The sequence below is a fragment of the Lagopus muta genome, chromosome 7 (assembly GCF_023343835.1).
Source record: "Lagopus muta isolate bLagMut1 chromosome 7, bLagMut1 primary, whole genome shotgun sequence".
Lineage (NCBI taxonomy): Eukaryota > Metazoa > Chordata > Aves > Galliformes > Phasianidae > Lagopus > Lagopus muta.
Window position 1 is genome coordinate 4,055,715 of NC_064439.1, and position 19,166 is coordinate 4,074,880.

Consider the following 19,166-nt stretch of genomic DNA (forward strand, 5'->3'; position numbering starts at 1 on the left):
GCAGCAGCCCCTGCCCAGCTCCCCGTTGGATGGAGCACTCCTGCCCACAGAACTCCAAGCCTGGAAACCTGAGGGCAGGAGGAGAGCAGAGCAGAGCTAGAAATGTCTCTGACCATCCCCAGCCAGGTGGGAGTAGTCTCCTTCTGGCTGCATCACCCCTCTTGGCTTTGAGAGCCCCCATATCTGCCTTCTGCTGCTATGATCCTCACTGTCTTTGCCCAGGGAAATGGTGAAGTCACCATCCCTAGAGGTGCTCAAGAACCATGGAGATGTGGCACCTGGGGACACGATCAGTGGGCATAGTGGGATGGGCTGGGGTTGGGCTTGGTGATCTCAGTGGTGTTTTCCAACCAAAACGACTCCACGATTCTATTAATTAGTCTCACATATTTGATATAGCAGTAAAAAAAGACCTACATGAGATCTACAGTTTTCCAAGAGTGCCAGAACCCATTCCTGGATTCCTTACCAGACATCTGTCTTTCCCTGCAGCAAAAAAATCAGTCTCCACGGAAACTCACTAAAATAACCTGAGTTACAGAAAACCTTTGCACAATTAAACTCTTGTCTTAAAGATCACAGTCCCTCATGCCCTTGAGGCTGAACAGGCTCACCATGCCCATCCCACAGCTTTCTGAAATGCAAATCAGAGCCTGGTGAAACTCCCAGTGCACAGCACTGCTTCTGGCAGCAAGGTGAGCTGTCCTACAAAGCCTTTTGTTACTCATCTGCTGAGCTTCACATCTGATTCCTGCATGACAATTCCAGAGTGTATCCAGGCTCAGACATACACGCTGCCATTCTGTCTCTGGAGACCTTACCCAAAGCTCTTTTTACTGCTGTGATGATATGAAGGCACCATGGCAAAGGCTCCCTGCACCTCCTTGGTCTGTCCTACCTCTGTCCCATGCCTGCTCCCTGCACCACACCTGCACAGGAAAATGGACCTGGCACTATGCTTCCTCCCACTTAGCTTTGGAGTGTGCCAGGTTCAGAACAGAACTGGAATTCTAAAATACTGGCATCCATTCTGCTGCTAGGAGGAAGCAGATGGGTTCATCCACACTGCAACTTTGGTGTTCAGGCCCTGGTATTCTTTTGTGTCAGACACAAGGTAACAGCATGCAGCCAGCCATGGTGTGCGAGTTAACATCTGGGTTCAGCTACATGTAGACAAGTCAAAACCAGAGTTGGAACTGTGAGCACCACCAGTGTAAAACAAGCACTCAGAAGAACAGCAGTTAGCTAAGGATGGACTAACAAGGGAGGAAAAGGCCCCATGGGTTCTCCATGTAGTCCTTCATGGAAGGAAGCAGACTCAAGAAGAGGGTAAGCTTAGAGGTGGTGAAGAAAATGAGAAACAAAGAGAACATGCTTCTCTTAAGCCAAGTGACAGGGAGAAGGGAACACACTAAATACAAGAGGAAGGTGGAGGCAAGCCTGCCAAAAACCCTACTGAGAACTGTAGTGAACTTTGGTGGAAGAGAGTAAAACCAGAGTGGGTGATCCAATGCACAGTGAGGACAAATATGTGCAGGTAACTGAGAGGAACCCTTGACAGAGCACAAGGGCAGCATGTAAAACTGCAAGGATAACGTCAGCAACTTATTTCCCATGCACGAGGGAATCAAAGGAATCAAACAGCACAACTACATCATCCAAAGAGCAAAAGCTTACGATGGGAGATCTTTGGCAGCTCTGAGTCCCCAGCCTTTCTTCTCAGTAAGGATTACTTCGACATCTGCGTGCTGCTTCTTCTGGAAGCGTCGGTTGGAACAGAAGTCACCATTTGGGCACCTGGAAGAACTAGGAGAAGGAAATGGAACAACTCAATTCTCATCGTCACAACATGGGCAACAGGAACAGCTGAGATGGGAAGGAGATGCCATGTAACCATAATAAACTCAGTGTAAAACTTCCAAATGTGTTTTGCTATAGAAAGCATAACCATCTGACTGTCAACGTGTAAATGCAGACTATTTCTGGAAAGAAAAAAACATTTCCAATGCAAATGCTACTGCACTTGTACGTTGTATAATCAAAGTGGGCTGAACTAGCTAATTCTCTCCATATTTCCATGAGTTCTCATCTCACAATCTCCCATTTCATTGTACCTGGGCTAAATTAAGTAAGGGCAGCTAACTTCTACCCTTCCACCCAGCTTTATGACCTGCACGCTGTGCCTACCAACCTCAGCCCGAGGCAACCATCCCTGCCTCCTCCTCATGTAGGCAATAGCTCCAAGGGATACCTTCCAATCCCAACCAGGAGGGGAAATAAGATGATAGCAGTGGCCTGCGTGGCCCTGGGGAGAGCACAGATGCACCAGGAAAAAGGAAGGAAAATTAGCAACTCACAGAGAGCAGTACTTGCATTTCTGACACTCTCCCATCAGCCATGCTTACAACCAAGTCGAATTAAGCCCCAGGAGCAGAGGACTCCAGGCCCCGGCAGTCAGTTCTACAGGAGAGCACTAAGAAAAATACTGGGTTTGGAAGACCTAAGGTCAGATTTAAATGCTCTCTGCAGGCTCTGAAGCTGAATCCACACTAGTCAGTGAAAACAGGAGCACGACGACAGCTTGTGGCCAGCAAGCAGAAAGGTGTGAATTCCTCCAGGTGCTCCCAAGTCACCTCGTGCTCCACAGGGCTCAACTCTGGCCAACTCACCACTCGATCATGAGCAGGCGGTTCAGGCAGTCTTCTCCACAAGCAACCTCCCCCTGGGCTCGTTCTTCCTTGGAGAGAGGAGGGCATTCACACAGCATCCGCTTGATATCCCGATGGGATTTGCTCTTCTTTCTGTTGACAGGTCATTGACAAAGAGTTAAGACATTATTCAGGTACAGAAATTAATCTTTTATCAATCGTTACTGAAGGAAATTAATTTATCCTTCAGAAACTGGACTTATCTTTGGACAACCACAGAGAACCTCTGGGTAACTACGGCCATGGTTTGAAGCAGGAGGTGATGGCTTTCTGATCACGTCAGGTTGTTTCTCAGAAAGCCATCCCAGGATATTTAGCTTTCACTTATCCTTAATGCACACAACTCAGTTTTACTATCAACACAGATGTGTACACACACACCCCCACACACAGAGGCTGGACTAAAAACTCTTTATTTTGTCTTACGAGTGAAAAAAGCCAAACTCCAGGGAAGCCACTCTTGATTCTTACAGCTAGACTTCTCACCACATGGGACAAATTATAAGGTTTATATTAGAAAGATAGGAGGCTTTGATTAGCCTCTCTTGAAATACTATATTCTATTAGCATAAATAATGCCATGAAGACAATCTCCAAGAGCTCCCTTCCAGTTTAATGCTCTCTTTGGTTTCACTGATACAAAGCCAGGAGAAAATCTATGTTCTATAATTTTAACACATAAACCACTGGAGAGCACACATATCATTTTAAAACAGATGAATTTTAACACAGCAAACTGAATGGTTTAGCTAATTAAATCTGTTTTACTGTCAAGTAAGATGATGTTAAAAATGCAAAGGTTTTAAATGGGCATGAATTATCAGAAGGGTTGCACAAAGAATAAGACTTGGTTACAGACTTGTTAAGGGCTCTTACCTGCATTCTAACTCCAGAGGGAGTATTTTTTGGCACAGATGGAGGTTGCTGAGCTCTGAAGCAATGCTCCTATTGAATAACCCCACAGTTCTGAACTAAGACTTTTCTTTCAAAGGTCCCCACCCTGGTCAATATTCCCACTAAAGGATAATCTACAATCATTACCTTGTGCTAATTTAAATCACAGCTGTCAGAGCTGAACTAACTTGTCTGACATGACAAATAATTACATGCAATTACCCAAAGCTTTTGGAAAGGCACATATCCAAAATACGGATCCAAAACTTTTCCCACGTCCTGACTTCCCTTTAGGGACACTGAACAGATGCAGACAAGCCCAGAGATGATGCTTCTATACACTGCTCTGGGCTCTAACGTGGTCTCACCATGTTCACATGAATGAGAGAGCAGCAAAAAGAAGAAAAAAAAAAAGGAAGAAAAAATTGGAAGAAAATCACTTCTGCAAACTAGCATGGGTACAAGAACAAAGTGTTCACTCAGTGCTGATGGCAGGAATCTCAGGTGAGCAAATCCCTCATCACAGGAACTACAGGGGATGCCACATGGAACAAGATATACAGTTTAGAAGTGATTCTTCTCCTGCACTCTCCCATCCCCAGCATTTCTCTGGGCCCATCACTGGGAGAAGATCCAGCGTGGTTACAGCTCTGGTACAGCATCTTGTCCTCTAAGAGCAGTGCTGAGATGCAGGAAATGTGACGTGTCTCTTCCCTGCTGTACCAGTTGCTAGTATGGCCTTAAGAAACCTATCACAGAATCGAACTGAAGTCGAAATCTAGAACAGTTACATGCAAAAATGAAAAAAGAAAAACTCTCCAGTTACCTTTCTGTCAAGTACACGTTTTCCTCAATGAGGTCGAAGTAACAGGGCATTTTCCCCTGCTTGGCAAACTCCTTCCAGCGCTGCGGGTCGCGGAAGTCGTCCATGATGCACGGGCGGCCGACCATGGAGGAGTCCTGCGGTGCCACCTCCTGCTCACCCTCCACCTTCACCTTTTTCCTCTCCCTGGAGTCCGCATCGCTCTCAGAGTCACTCTCCAGCTCCTGCCGTCGTTTTTTGGGAGGCCCTCGCTCCTTCACGTCATTCTTTTCCAAAGACTTCACCTCCTCCTTTTTCTCAGCACCGGACACCGGCTCCTTGCTCGAGTTGCTGCTGATCTCATGGGCTTGCACAGAGCCTGTCTCTTTCTGCCCGGGAGTGTGGAACTTACTGGAGGGGCTGGGAAAGCCAGCCTTGCACTCATCATCCCAGCGGTCATCCTCGTACTCCTCGTGATCCTCCGTTAGAGAATCCGGCACTTGTCCTTGAACTCGTTCATAGCTGCCTCCAGCAGGCCGCCCAGCAGACCTCACATCCCAGTAGCCATTGCCCTGCCAGCAGTTCTGAGAACTGCTGTAGGCTCCTGTGCCTGGCTGGTACACGTAGCCCGAATAGACCCCGAAGCTGCTATCTGGCTGCTGATAGGTGCTGCTGGGCTTCTCTGCCTGCAGCTCCCAGCTCACGCCACCCATTCCCTCCCCTGGATGAAAACCGTCCTCCCTGGAGCAGTCTCCGAGGCCAGACTGATGGAGACCCCCACTGCCCTGCCAGCTGTCTGGCTTAGAAAAGCTCATCTGATGGCAAGACTCATCGGTGCCCTCAAAGCTCTCAGGCACACAAAATGGCTGCTCCTCCTGCCGGCCAAGCGGCCGACTGATGGACATGAGCTCATTAAGCATTCTCTCGTCTGGGTTGGGTTTGCCTTGAGAATCCACCGCCAGGTCTGCCTGGCTCGTGCTGTCCACGCCATCACTCTGCGCCTGGCAGACGTCTGCCCGCAGCTCTTCGCCCTCCTTCCTGCTGAGCTCAGTAGATGAGGCCGGACTCTTGTCCATCCCTCTCGGAGAGCACCTGCTCTCAGCCTGGGACCCGTTGTTACTCGCCGTAGCCTCTGGCCTCTCCTCATAGTAGGGCCTGCTTGGTTCTGGCCTCTCGACATCCCAATGGTCAGAGTAGTGCCGCGTGCCCTGGCTGCTCCGCGAGGAGCAGGGGCTGCTGTCCTCCATCACAATGCTCGAGTTCTTTGGGACAACCACAACGGACTGCAGCCGCTTCCGTGGCACGCCATCATCTGAATCAGAATCCTCTGTCTCACTGTCGTCGCTGCCCGGCTCGCTGTCGCTTTCAGCCGTGTCAGAATAGTCATCATGGGGGGCAGGAGCGAATTCGGAGGCGCCACCACTGCTGTCACACGTTGGGGTTTGCGTTACGGCTTCTGGTTCTTCCGCAGCCACCACAACATCACAAGATGGAAACGAAGCGTCTGGAAAAGCTGAAGCCACCAAGGGCTCATTCCCTCCGGCATCCTCGGCAGATGCTCCCTGGCCTTGCTCATTCAGATCATCAGGACCAACTCTCTCTGTAGCAACGGCCATTTCTTCCACTGCCTCCTCTCTGCTGCAGCGTTCCAGTGGCACTTGGGAATAATAGGAATGCTCATCCTTGAGTGACAGCTTGCCCTGCGTTGAGTTCAGGTCAACGTGCCGAACGTCCAACTCAAGCATCTCCCCAGCGCCCGAGCAGCTCGGCGGGGCCCCGTCCCCCTCGGAGGGGATGTTTTCCTCCGGATGCTGAGTAACAGGACAGTCCTGCCTGATTCCGGGTGAACAGCAGTCCTGGGCAGAATCCCTGCTTGAACTATCCACAGCTAGGCCAGCTTGATGGGGTGGGTTAATGCGATACTGCTCCTCTTCACATGCAGACTTTGAATTCGGCTCCTCTGTGCTTTCATAGTCGCACGTCACGGTCTGCGGTTCAACGTGCAAGTCCAGAAATGCCTCGGAAGTCACTTTTACATCTGCTGGTTCAACTTCGATTTCAACTTCTGAATGATACAAAGAAGGAGCGGCATCATCTGGAACGTAGCAAAAAACTGGTTCTTTGGTTTCGTCACAGGGAGCTGCCTGATCATCCAGCTTCTTCACTGACATTTTGGAATGATCTACATTCACAACCGGTGAAGGCGTAGCTTCACTTTGTTGCTCCAGGACCAGAGGCTCTTCCTCCTTGAACAGGCTGCTACACTCGCTGGACTGTATGTGAGAATCATCAGGCTCGTGCTCTTGAGGGGCGTACGTGCCCTCAAATCCATTCGACGGCAGCGGATACGAGCTGCTCGTCCTCCCAGTGTGTGATGCTTCCAACCTGCACAAACTATCATCAGAAGATACGGCGACATCCTCTGCTTTGGAGGCACTGGGAGCTGCCACATCGTCAGAGCTACCCTCTGGGGACCCATTTATATTCATTTCTATAGGGAAACATGTTCTCAGTTGCTCGTGCTTTACCCTTACTAAAGTCTCTTGTTCCTTAACACTGTCACGGCATTCATTGCCTGCAAGTTCTTCAGACCCTGAGTGAGGGAAAGCAGCTTTTGATTCATCTGTCTTTTTAAAAGTGGGGGAATCATTTAACTGATTTAATGGAGAAAGCGTCTTTTCCCTTTCCAATCTTTTCGCAATGGACACTCTGATCTCATTGCTTTTTAAACAAGAGGTCTCTAAATCTAGAGAATTAGACTGCTGTTTTATTTCTTCAACTGATTCTGTACAACAGAAAGAACTTTTAAATTTATCAGGCTTTGGTGCAGGGGTCTTTGAAGGGGTGGACTTATAACGGGAAGAATTCACATTGCTGTCAGGCTTAGAATGGGAAGTCCCCTTTCGATACCCGAGCTCGTTAAGGGGAGAGCACCTTTTGGTTACTTCACTTTCTGAAGTCCGTTTTGAATCTCTATCCGCTTTTGAAGAAGACTTTCCTCTCCTCTCCACGTCAGCATGAGATGACTCTACTTTGCTGTCCCTGTCTGACTTCGAGTAAGAAGTCCTTGACTCTCTGTACGAGGAGGAGTGGGACGACGTCCGCCTCGAGTCGCTGGACCTGGAATGCGTCCTTCTGTACTCATCCTCCGAATCAGAACTCTCCCTCCCCCTGGAGTCTGCGTACGAGCGGGAGTATCTCGTCCTCTCTCTGTACGGGGAGCTGCGGTGATACCTGCGGTCGGATTCGTAGTAATGCGAGCGCTCCGACCTCGAGTAGGAAGAGCTGGTTCGGGAGCTCCGATCCGAGCGGGACCGAGAGTGGGACCGGCTTCGCCTTCTCTCTCTGTCTGACCGCGATCGGGAGGATGAATACCGCGAATCTCGTTCTGATTTTGAATAGCTGGAATACTTTTCATCTCTGTCCGATCTGGAGCGTGAGGAGGACTTCAGTTCTTCTCCTCTGAGAGAGGAAGAGCTTTTCCTGGGCTCCCTCTCCTTTTCTGCACTGGATATCTTCTGCTCATGCGAGCGCTGGCTGGAAGAAGTCCTCACAGAATCTTCATCAGACTCAGAGCCCAGCAACGTGCCATCGGACTGGGAGAACTTCCTTTTGGAGCCCTGTTTCCTAGAGCACAGAGAAGCACCCTTGGAGCTTTCTGAAACCTCATCATCTTTCCCAATATGGGAATCTTCCTTCTGTGGAGTTACTTCCACCTGCTCGGCCACGTGCTGAGTCACGTGCTCCTCCAACCCGTGCGATACCACATCCTGCTTCAGGTCCAGCTCAGGAGCCTCCTTCGTGACCACGTGACACAGCTCCTTCGAAGCTGGGACTTCTGCTTCTGCAGGCGGTGACAGCAACAGCGTCGACATGAGCGTGACGGGCAGCTGCGGCAAGGCTGCTGCAGCAGGGACAGGCATTGGTGCTGCTGGTGATGCCGTTGGTGGAGGTGGTGGTGCCGATGGAAGGTCCGCGGCCGCTGCCACTGGTTCTGTTACCGGTGCCAGAGCCGGTGGCGGCGGCAGTAAAGCTGCTGCTGCGGCTGGCGGGAGGGGTTTGGTTGTGACACTAAGTAAATGTTTCTTAAAATGGATTTTCCCCAGTTCTACCTTCGGTTTTGGAGGTGAAGATTCCTCCGCTGAACCAGCAGCATCCCCAAGGTCCATTTTAATTTTGGGGTTAAAATCAGTCTGTGTGGGTACTGCTGGGGGGTTCGGAGTTTCATTTTGTTTTTCGTTTCCCAGACCGGGCAGAAATCTGTTCGGTAAGGTTTTCTTGGTTAAGCTAAAGCTGAAAGACACCTTTTGTCTTCCTTGCTCCTCAAGGTTAACCTTCGTTTTGGTGCCTTTGGGCAAAAAACGACTGGAAGCAACACCTTTGAACACTGGGCCTTTGATAAAGCCAGCTTTCTGCACGGTTTCAGTCTTGCTCTGGAAAAAGAAAGAAAAAGAAAAAAGATGCCATTAGTAGAAATGTTTATTTTTAAATTCTGTTCTACGCAAGTACTGAACAGTTTTCTTTCACTTGGTGAATTTTTTATGATGATAAAATAGAAATTGATATCCTGGGCTGAAGTCTGGGACAGCACAGCCATACAGCCTGCCTCTCTTTTAACCAAAATCAATTATCTGCTCCTTTCGAGTCTCCTTTTGGGAGGCCGCCTTTGGGATTCAGGCTGAGGCTTTTTAACTGACTTATTAATAACCAAACTCAAAGAATCAAAGTTGGTTTTTTTTTTCTTTAATAAGAATGAAAAAAAGAAGAAAAAAAAAGAACGATAGGGTTCAGCACACAAAATTAATTGAAGAGAGACTGCTACTTTATTTGTTCTGTTTCTGCGGTCTCTGGTTACAAAACACCTTATGCTTTTAAGCTTGACATGTGTTCTCACATCTAGGATACTGTACCTGGGTATATTTGGTGCCTGACCCAATCAGGTCACTGAGACCTACTGCTGCAGCCCTAAGTCCCATCCAGGCTAACAAGGAGGTCACGTCACGCACTGACCAGTTGTCATCACTGCCAGCAGAACTTCCACCTGCACTCAGCCACACATGACTGCCACCTCTGAGCTGATGGATCCTAATGCCTTAGATGTGCATCTCACCTAAGGGATCTGCTGTACTGCTGAGTTCTTCCCAGCAAGCCCAACAGTCTGGGACAGCACTGAGCTGAAAGCCACCTCCTCTAGGACACTCACAACTGAGATGTCACTTTGGGCATGGCACAAACCTAGAGCAACAAAGCTCTTCTCAACATGGGAGCTTCTTCCCTTTCAGAATGCATTTATCAAAGCCTGAGATTAGCAGCTTTCAGAGCAAAAAGCACAGCGTGTTTGTTTGTCTTGGCACGTGCCCACTTGTTTTTAAGTTCTGGGCTTGTCTCTGCACAGACTCTATCACTATCTACTGCAGCGTAACGACAGCACAGCCCCTAAGGATGAATGTTGTCCCATTGTGTTGAAAGGGTGTTTCTGTCGATACTCCTTATCCCCACAAATCCAGATTGCATTAATGTAATGACTCTTTGTGCAAGAAGCACAACTCAGTGAGGACTGTTCTAGCAGTCTGAACAGTGTATACAGTAAGCTCTACTCCACAACTATTGCATGAACACATCCTTGGCTGCAGCAGTGGCTTCCTGCACCCACTCTGAAGGATTATGGACTTTGTTATCGTTTAACTCCTGTAAAACAATGCAGAGTTGCTAAAGCTAAAGGTACCATGGTAAATTATTAAGTAAGATGTCAGCAGAACAGAAACTCCCCCCCATGCTATTTCTACTTTTTTTTTTTCCCAAAACTCTGCCTCCTTTAAAATGGGTGCCACTTTGTGGGGGCTTTTAAGTGGCTGCCATTGCTGAAAGGGCATCCAAATGGTGACCCTGCGGACAGGACACGTCCACACCATCTTCTTCTCCCATATTCAATAGAAAGGCTGCTGAACATAATCTCTGTTTTCAGAAATGATCCATTTTTTTAACCTAACAACAGTGCAATACATGAATGTACAGGAACAAATTCACTGGAGCACAAAGGACAAAACCAAGCGTTCTGTCCACATGCTTGGAGATGTTCAATGCTAGAGGCCAGCCTTCCATAACATGCTGGGCACGGGCTCCCAAATAACGAGGCAGTGTCATTATGTGAGTGTGTTGGGTTGCTTATTAGCCCTACACAACCAGAAAATTCAAACCTTTCTACCCCAACCAGTACATCAGCACTCAAGAGTTTTCTTACTAAAACTTCTGTGAAATCATTTTGCGTGCAAAATCACCCACAGTTATGAAAATACGTCAGTGTTTCGATCAAAAACTTCCTAGCTTTCAGTGCAGCAGAGCTGAAATTGAGCTTACAGATGAATAATGGGGTTTGGATACATCCACCTGTACAAGAAACAAAGGCTGGAGGGGATGCAAGAGCTGCTAAACTTCCATTCCTCTGCTTTTCATATCTATTCAGCAGGGACGATGCCTTTCAGAACAAATGTTTCAATCTCCTGCTCAGCCTTCCAGGGATTTCTTCTTAAATAACACCAAGCTGAAAAACTACAACTTCCATAAATTTAAAAAATATCCCACAGGTAGCTTTTGAAATGGAACAGGGAGCAATTACTGGCGAAACAGCAGACAAGTTCTCCTTGCTTTAATGTTTTACAGGCAGCAAACGCTCCTCGGAACGCTGCTGTGAGTGTTGTGCAGCTCAGGGCAGGCAACAGATGCTCACTCTGAGCCTTCAGCAGGGATGATTGAGCACTCCTGCAGCTCTCCTATCACCACAGCAGCACACACAGTAAGTTCAGTCAGAGCAGAAATGGTCCTACCACATCAACAGTTATCAGCAGCACCATTCTGCAGGCACTCACTGGGGTATTATCATGTGTTCCTACCCCTGGAGGTTTTCTCCTTTCCCCTAACATTAATTGGGCCACACTCAACGAAACTCCTTTTTTCCCCAGATGAAATCCTTAAACATTCTCTTTATCACAATGCAGGAAGCAGAATATCCCTACACCTGATCAGCTGCGTGCAGGTGGCATCAGCAGTGCCAGGCATGTTCCTTTCCCTCCAGACTTCATCACTGCCCCAGGGACACCCATAAGAAAACACTGGATTTGTGAAGATGCCTCGTGCTGCTGCTCAAGACAGCTTCTCTAGACATGGGTCCAGATAAAATTTGTTGGTGAAGGTACCTACACACATCTCAGGAGCAAAACAGGAAAAGGAAGAAATTTCACTCACCTCATTTTCTTCTTCTCTATTGCAATCCAGCCGAGAAAACATGCAAAAGAAAACAGAAAGAAGGCGTAAACATCAGGCAGAAACAAGAACACACCCGCAAGCAAAAAGGGCTGCACAGGTAGCCCTGTGCCACCGGTGTCACCCGTCCTGCTGTCACCCACTGCACAGGGACACAGCACTGATGGGAAGCTCAGAGCCCTGGGTGCTGGCACTTCTGCAAACCCTCCAAGAGCAAACAGCAAGCACAGTGCTGACGGCTGGCACGGCACACAGGAGTCATTTCAACAGAGGTGATGTCGCAAAGATAATGCAGGTATCAGTCAGAGAACGAGGTGGAGTTTAGTGTGTTCCTTAGGAGATGGAAACAGTTTGTTGCATGGTCTTCCTAAGTTCCCCAACGCTTTCACAAGCAGCACGATGAACTCCTCATTGCTGTATTGCTCTGCCCAGCAGCCCCAGCTAACACGTACCACACTGCTCAGAATTCCCAAATACTCCTTGGCATTCAGCCTCTCCCCAACAAGCTGGTGCTGGGCACTGCCACAGAGAGCACCAGTGAAATTTTTCCTCTAGGAAACTACATGGAACAATACAAAAGCTTCCTGCCCATTGCTCAGTGGTTACTGACACGGCTTAATAACAAAAACTCATCTGACTCTGGTATTTCCTCCTCAAAAGCACACTGTAACCTCTCTATTTGCACACAGGCAGCCTTTTCCCTCTATATCCTACAAATACAGAGGAGGTTTTCAACAGGACCTTTGCTGAATGTAATGAGCTTCTGACTCATAATACAGTATTGCTGTGCTGACATGGTCAAAGCTATTGCACAGAAAGGCTCACAGATTGGCCCTCAGGCATCAGTTACTCCAAGAACCAATTTCTGGAAAAGAAACCAGAGCTGTAGGTTAGTGCAGCCCTGCAGGGACCCAACGCAACGACGGCACGGCAGCAACCAGGTATGTCCCCATTTCAGCAATCATCAGCAAACAGAATTAGGAGCAACCTCCTCAAAGACCTATCACCAGCAGCAATACACCACCATGCTCATGTGCAAATGATAAAGCTTAGTAATAGCTAATAAATTATTCTTACAGCAGCAGCAACCGGGCTTTTTATCGAGGAAACATGAACCGTGAGTTTAAACGAGCTGTGGGGAACATGAAGGGCACATACATGATTTAGTGGGGCTGGGAACACTGTGAACTCAACACAGAGCAATGCAGAAGGCAGGAGTCCTTTTAGAACAGCTCAATGATGCGAATTAGTGCCCCAAAGGCTTCATTTTTAGGATCATGGGAACAGAGGAGCTGAAGTGGGAATTTCCAAACCCTTCCAACCCCTTCCAAGTTCCCTTTCAACCTAAGCCATTCTATGATTCTACAATCAAGACTTCTGGGACACCATTGTTGCTGATGTTCATATATTGAGTTACACTGGGTGTTGAAGGGCTGAGGACAGCACTGAGGTCAAGGATCCGACATGAAAATTTCCATTGCATCAGTAACCCAATGCACTGTGACACAGCTCAGGATAGCAACCAGAAACGACTCTTTGCACTTAAACCACAGATGTTAAGTAGGTACATGCTGGGAGATGGGTAACAGAGCTTAGTATTCATTATCCCAGAGAAGATGCGGATGCCCCATCTCTGGAGATGCTGAAGGCCAGGCTGGACGGTGCCCTGGCAGCCTAACCTGGTGTGTGATCAACAACACTGCCTATGGCAATGGAGTTGGGACTCAATCATCTCAGAGTTCCCTTCCAATCCAAGCCATTGTATGATTCTATGACAAAGGTAAAGGAATTAACAACGCATTTTTGCTCCTCTTGCTGGAAAGCCGCACAAAACCAGCATTAAGATGCTGGCGAGGACACAGAGCTTTTAGTTCAAGCAAAATTTCTTCCTCTGTCTTGTGATGGTACTGCAGAAGAGGAAGCAGTGCTGCAGAGAGAAGGAAGATCCCTGTCCAGCCTCTTCCCTTCCCATCAGCTCCTGCTATGGGACAGCAGGGTGGGAGCGCAGCGCTGGGATGCACTGGGATGGAGCAGGACTACAGGCTGCTGTTTAAGAGCCAGAATTTGGCCAGAGAGAAGCCCACCTGATGACAGCAGAGAGCTGGAGGAAGGACAAAGCAGAATGAGGTGCTGTGTGAATGAAGCTGCTTGTTTCAGGAGAGAACAGAGCACGTAGGAGTGGGGCAGGCATTACGTTAGGGGCGGTGGGTTTTGTGCAAACACAGGGCAGTATTTCAGGCACCACTGCCTCACTGCAGGCTGAGGGTCACGTTTCCACGTCCTGCCCCAGATCAAATACGTAAATACATTTCCAAAATTAGGCAGTGTGTCACTCCTTGCTCAGGAGCCAATTGAAGCACAGTTCCAAAGAGTAACTGTGCCACCCCTGATTGAGCACCGCTCAGTGATGGGTTTGCACACACCTCAAACGCACAGTGCAAGCAAAAACCAAATCCCCACATCATGCACAAGGGTCTGCACCTCGTCCTGGGCATGAGAATAGAAAATAAAGGTACGTGCAAGGGTTTATCACGGTATCATATAATCATGCAAGATGGAAAAGACCACAAAGATCATCAAGTCCCACTGTGAACCCACTCCCACAATCATTTAGGTTGGGAAAGACCTCTGGTCCAACATCTCTGGTTTGTCCTGGGTACAGTAATCGGAAATAAAGGTGTATTTTTCTTCCGAGGTTCAGCACCTCTGAGTGCCTGAATGGGCTTTTATGAATGAGACTGCTCTCCTGACGGTGCAACCCCCAGCAGGACCTCCTATGCTACAAAAGCAAACAAATAAAATGCCCTCAGGGTTAGGAACTCTGCATGACAAACACTGGGTCAAGACAAAACTTCTCACCTCCCACACGCCCCTTTTTTTCCTTTTTCTTTTTTCTCTCTTATTTTTTAAGACAGAAAATAGGCAGTCTAAAGCTCTTTTTATCTAAGCATCTGCAGGGCTAACCATCTTGGAAGAGCAAAAAGCCTCCCCCTGCGCTCTCAGCACCCCTAGCTCCAGGCTGCCCATTTGCAAGCGTTAACGCTGGGCCATCTCAAAGCCTACCTGGTTGACAATTACTTTCTTTTCTTAGGGAAATAAAATGCAAAACCCAAATCCCCGACCTGGGCACTCAGCAGGAGGAAATGCAGCCCTTAAATTGCAGCCTCAAAATGCAAAATCCCATTGTAACCTCCAGATCCTTGCTCACCAGGTATGGTAACAGTGCAGGGAGCACAATGAGGCTTGCCTGGAAACTCATTCCAGCTGGATGGTGATGCCAAAGACAAAATCTCCAGGCCAAAGACAAAATCTCCAGGCCAAACCACAACTACAGCTCTGCACGGGACACAACACTGCTGCTGGCACAGCTGAACTCAAATAGTTCCATAAAACCTTATAGGTCTGAAGCGTCAGCACACACTTGGTTTATTAACCTCTAATACATCCAGCTAGGGATTAAAAACTAGGACAAATTAGGAGCAGTCCCTGCATTAACTGAAGCAAACATGGTGCTCAATTACTGCCAGCTCTTTTGTAGCACTGCGCTTTTCGTTCCCACGTGTCCCTGCTGCCATTAATATCACACCACTGGGTAACGTCCGACTGCAGAAAAGCAGGCAGTTAACAGCCAGCTCCTTCCCCCAAATAAACCTCCTGGAGGAACAGCTAAAGCACATCCAGGCGGGGAAGGAAGGAAAAAAAACCAACAAAAATCAAACCTTTTATTTGAACAGAAGCTTGAAACCAAGCCAATCCGTGCAGAAAATGAGGTCAGTGCAGCTGTAGGCATGGACCTGTCCCCTGCTCACATCCCTGCCTCCCCAGCCCTGCTCTTACTGCTTCCACGATGCTGTGACTCTGCTGTTTTGTACTGTTGCTTTCTGTTTGGATGCTGCTGCCTGTGGTCGGGGGCACGAACCACTTTTCCTGTCCTGAAATATGAAAAACCACTGAGAATTCACCAGACCAGGTACACAAGAATCCCATAAAATAAAGACGTGACACAGACGAAGGAAGTTCCCCCACGTCACCCAAAGAGGAGCAGGTCCAGGAGGTGCCTGCTCACAGTATGATGGAATCACGAAGGTGGGAAAAGATCTCTGAGTCCCCAATTGCAACCCAGCCCACCCCCACCGTGCCCACTGATCATGTCTCTCAGTGCCACATCTCCATCTTCAAGGACAGCCACTCCACCACCTCCCCAGGCAGCCTGTACCAATGCATTAGCACTGTAATTGTTCCTAATATCCAACCTGAACACCCCCTGTGTGTTAGTTAGCAATGCCAGCACATTTCAGAGAGTCTGTGAACTTTTCCTTTAGGAATTAGACCCAGTGGAGAAGAAAACAATTCCCAGCATTCTCCAGCTTTCTGTTCCAATGAAAGAACCTAGGTCCCTGCTTCTGCCCCCAAATCCACCCTGCAGCCACTGAGCTCACAGCCCCATCTCTGCCCACTGCATTCAGCACAGGGCACACCTAAAGAAATGGAGTGTTAAAGTTTTACACCGTGACAGCAATCATCACAGGCGATGCTGTTCCCATGGCAGCAGTGTGAAGGATCACCAAGAGCAGTGGTGCAGGGAGGGGTTAATCGCCACGTGGATGGCAACAAAAGGGGGGGAGGCAATGGGATAAGGTGTTGAGGAGCAAGCTTTGCTCTCGGCCATAAAAAGAGGGCACAAGCCCACAGCTTCACCCTAAAATGAGGCATCTGTGCAGTATGTGGGAGCACCTGTCCTTGAGAAGCCTCCTGCTCCCAGAGCAGGGAAGGAGGGATTTGTTACCAGCTTTTAGTTGGCATCCTCATCAGCAGAACTAACTGGGATCTCTGTTAGATAATCCCTGAAGCAAAATCACCTCCTTGGAACGTTAGCTGGTAAAGCACGCTGCAAGAAAAAGGAATGTTTTCAGCAGGCAGAGTGCTCTTCGGTTGTGCTCTCCCAAAGCGATGCAATTAACTCTGAAAACGTGAGAGTGTCCTCAGGCAGTGAGTCTGTCCTCCAAGCACACCGCCTGCCTGTTCACCAAGCACGATGCACGGCTGCCCATGGCTGCCTCCAAGCAGGGTGTCTGCCCATCCAGGGCTGCACACGTTTCCTTTGCCTCCATCCCACCTCTCCTACCCCAGCACCCAGCCATTCTCTGCCAGCCCTCAGGCAGATTCACTGCCCAGGCACAACCAGGAGCACTGTTCCTTCCCCCAGCACAGAAGCTGAGCTCCTGCTGCACCTCTCACCAACAGTCCCGCATGCCAGAGGGTAACAGCCCTGAGATCCTAAGCTGCACCCCACCCAGAGAAGCAGCAAACACCTCAGCACCCCAGTGCAAGCCGACAGAAGTGCCCTCTGATTTCATTCACAATACGGAAGAAACCAGTGAGGCCATGTACTGGGGAAGGATAGAAAGGCAGTCTAAGCACGTGCTGAAATGATCTGCTCTCACTGAGTTAAAAGGTGCTAGATAGCAGGAAATAAACTGCAGCATGTAAATCCTGCTTAAATAAAGTCACTACATCTCACTTCTGAGCGCCATCAGCACAAAACAACCCCACAGCTTCCCCAGAGAGCCCTGCTGCAACAGAGGAGGGGGAGGAACCTGGAATTAAAAAAAATAATCATAAAAATAAACCAAGCTCAAACTTCTGTGCTCACTTACACTCGCTGCTACCGGCTCCTCTGTCGGCCGGCATCACGGAGTCGGCAGCGTGGGCACCACGCAGGGCTCAGCACTGACCGAGCAGCTCCACTGCACCTCACCGCAAGGAGGGCTGTGAGCTAAAAGGGGGAAAAAAAACAAAAAGGAAAGGCGGCCCCTCCCCTAGAAGGCCGGCTTCTGGGGCAGCCCCGCCAGCAGGGGCTTCTACCCCTGCTCCTCCTCCTCTTCCTCTTTCCCCCACTGGAGGGCTCATAGACCTGCTATTTGCAGGCATCCGGATGCTGCTTCCCATGCACGCCCTTCACCTGCAGGGAGCTGAGCAGGGCCAGCACATCCATCCTCCCCACGTGAAGCCATCACATCCCCACCTAAGTCATCCTATCCCTACCCGAGGTTGCCAGCATGGCATCCCACAGCCACGAGTGCCACGTGGCAAGCAGAGACTGGTGCAACAGGCTGTCGTTATCACCACACATATCTCACAGGTAAATATCTAGCTCTGGTGGCACACAGACTGTGCTTGCAAAAGCCTGCAGCAAGTCCCACTCCCCAGACCAACTGGTGGTAAAGCTCCGAGGTGGCTGAAATAAAGGAGAAAGCTCAACTGCTCAGCACAAATGAGACATCCCATGCTAAGTTTGGCCCCATCTCACACATCAGCAACTGAAGTACCTACATCTGAACTGCATGTCACTGCAATCCATCCCACCACAGCAGGCTGAGTTCAGTTCTCTGGGTGCAGTTCTGCCTCCTTTGACTGTCTGCTGCAGAATGATTGCACTGTGGCTCTGCTGGTGGTGCTGGCAGGTCCCTGAGCACCAAGCCTGCCTGGTGGAACTTCATCAGATGAAAACATCAATGCTGCCAACACAAAGGTGCAGGCAGTGAAATGCCACCTGTGATTTTCAGAGTGGAAATACATCACCTTGTGCTCCCCAGAACCAGCATGCGCCTCCTCGCCTGGCAGAACATCTGTGCTCACCTCAAACCAGAACCATATGTGATGAGGAGGTGCTTTCCGGAGTGCAGATGTCCCTAACCTCACACAGCAGTGATGGCGTTCTGCAGGAAAAATGTCAGCCCTTACCACGCCGTGTCCCACATTGCTCATTTTCCTTGCACTGAAAGCCACGTCAGCTCCAGCCCTCCTTTCTCCCTTTCACCGTTCTCCATCCCATCACACGCTGAGTGCCTGCACGTCTCCCTCCAGATGCAGAGCAACCGCCTCTCCTGAGCGACGCCTTCTGTTTGCAAACAGGGTCCAAAGGGTAGGAATCACATCTCTTGCCCTGCAGCCCAAAAATGCTGTTGTTTCAGTGATATAGCTGAAACACTGCCATACAGGAGACAAGCTTAAGTGGACACTCCAACTGGGAATCCTTACCATATTTATTTCCTATGCCACTATAGGTGAAGCTTAATCTTCTGTGACAAAACCTACCCAGCAGGTTAAGTTAGCAGTGAAAGATACCTTGAAAGCCACTCTCCTGCCCTAGGAAGGGCCATCAACTCAATACAAGAGAAGAAAAACAAACTCTTGAAGAACTGAAGGCTATAAATCAAACTGTTGGGAATAACCTGAATGCAGCAGAGAAGGAAGTATGGCCATAACCTGCAGCCCTCCAACTGCTCCCACTGCCTGCACCATCGCAGCCGGTTGCTGTGGCGATGACAAACACAAGCCAGAGCAGATAAACATAACCTGCATCCTCCTCGGAACAGAAACTGGCAATAGAAACATAAGCTGGAAGTGAGCTGCTCCAGCAACCTCCAAACATGCAGCTCTGAAGTTCTCCTGGCAGAGTAAGAAGCACAAAGAATGGCTTTCCATTAATTCAGGAAGAC

The 19,166-nt window shown here is 49.0% G+C and overlaps 1 protein-coding gene across 1 annotated transcript in view; it reads right to left on the minus strand.

The window, feature by feature from the left end:
* Positions 1–19,166, minus strand: part of SETD2 (SET domain containing 2, histone lysine methyltransferase) — a 53,871-nt gene that overhangs the window by 29,406 nt on the left and 5,299 nt on the right. The window contains exons 2-5 of the mRNA XM_048950328.1: positions 11,647–11,662; positions 4,429–8,837; positions 2,670–2,801; positions 1,678–1,806 (exon numbers count right to left, since the gene is read on the minus strand). Coding sequence (XP_048806285.1) covers positions 1,678–1,806; positions 2,670–2,801; positions 4,429–8,837; positions 11,647–11,662 — 4,686 coding nt within the window. The remainder of the gene's footprint in view (positions 1–1,677; positions 1,807–2,669; positions 2,802–4,428; positions 8,838–11,646; positions 11,663–19,166) is intronic.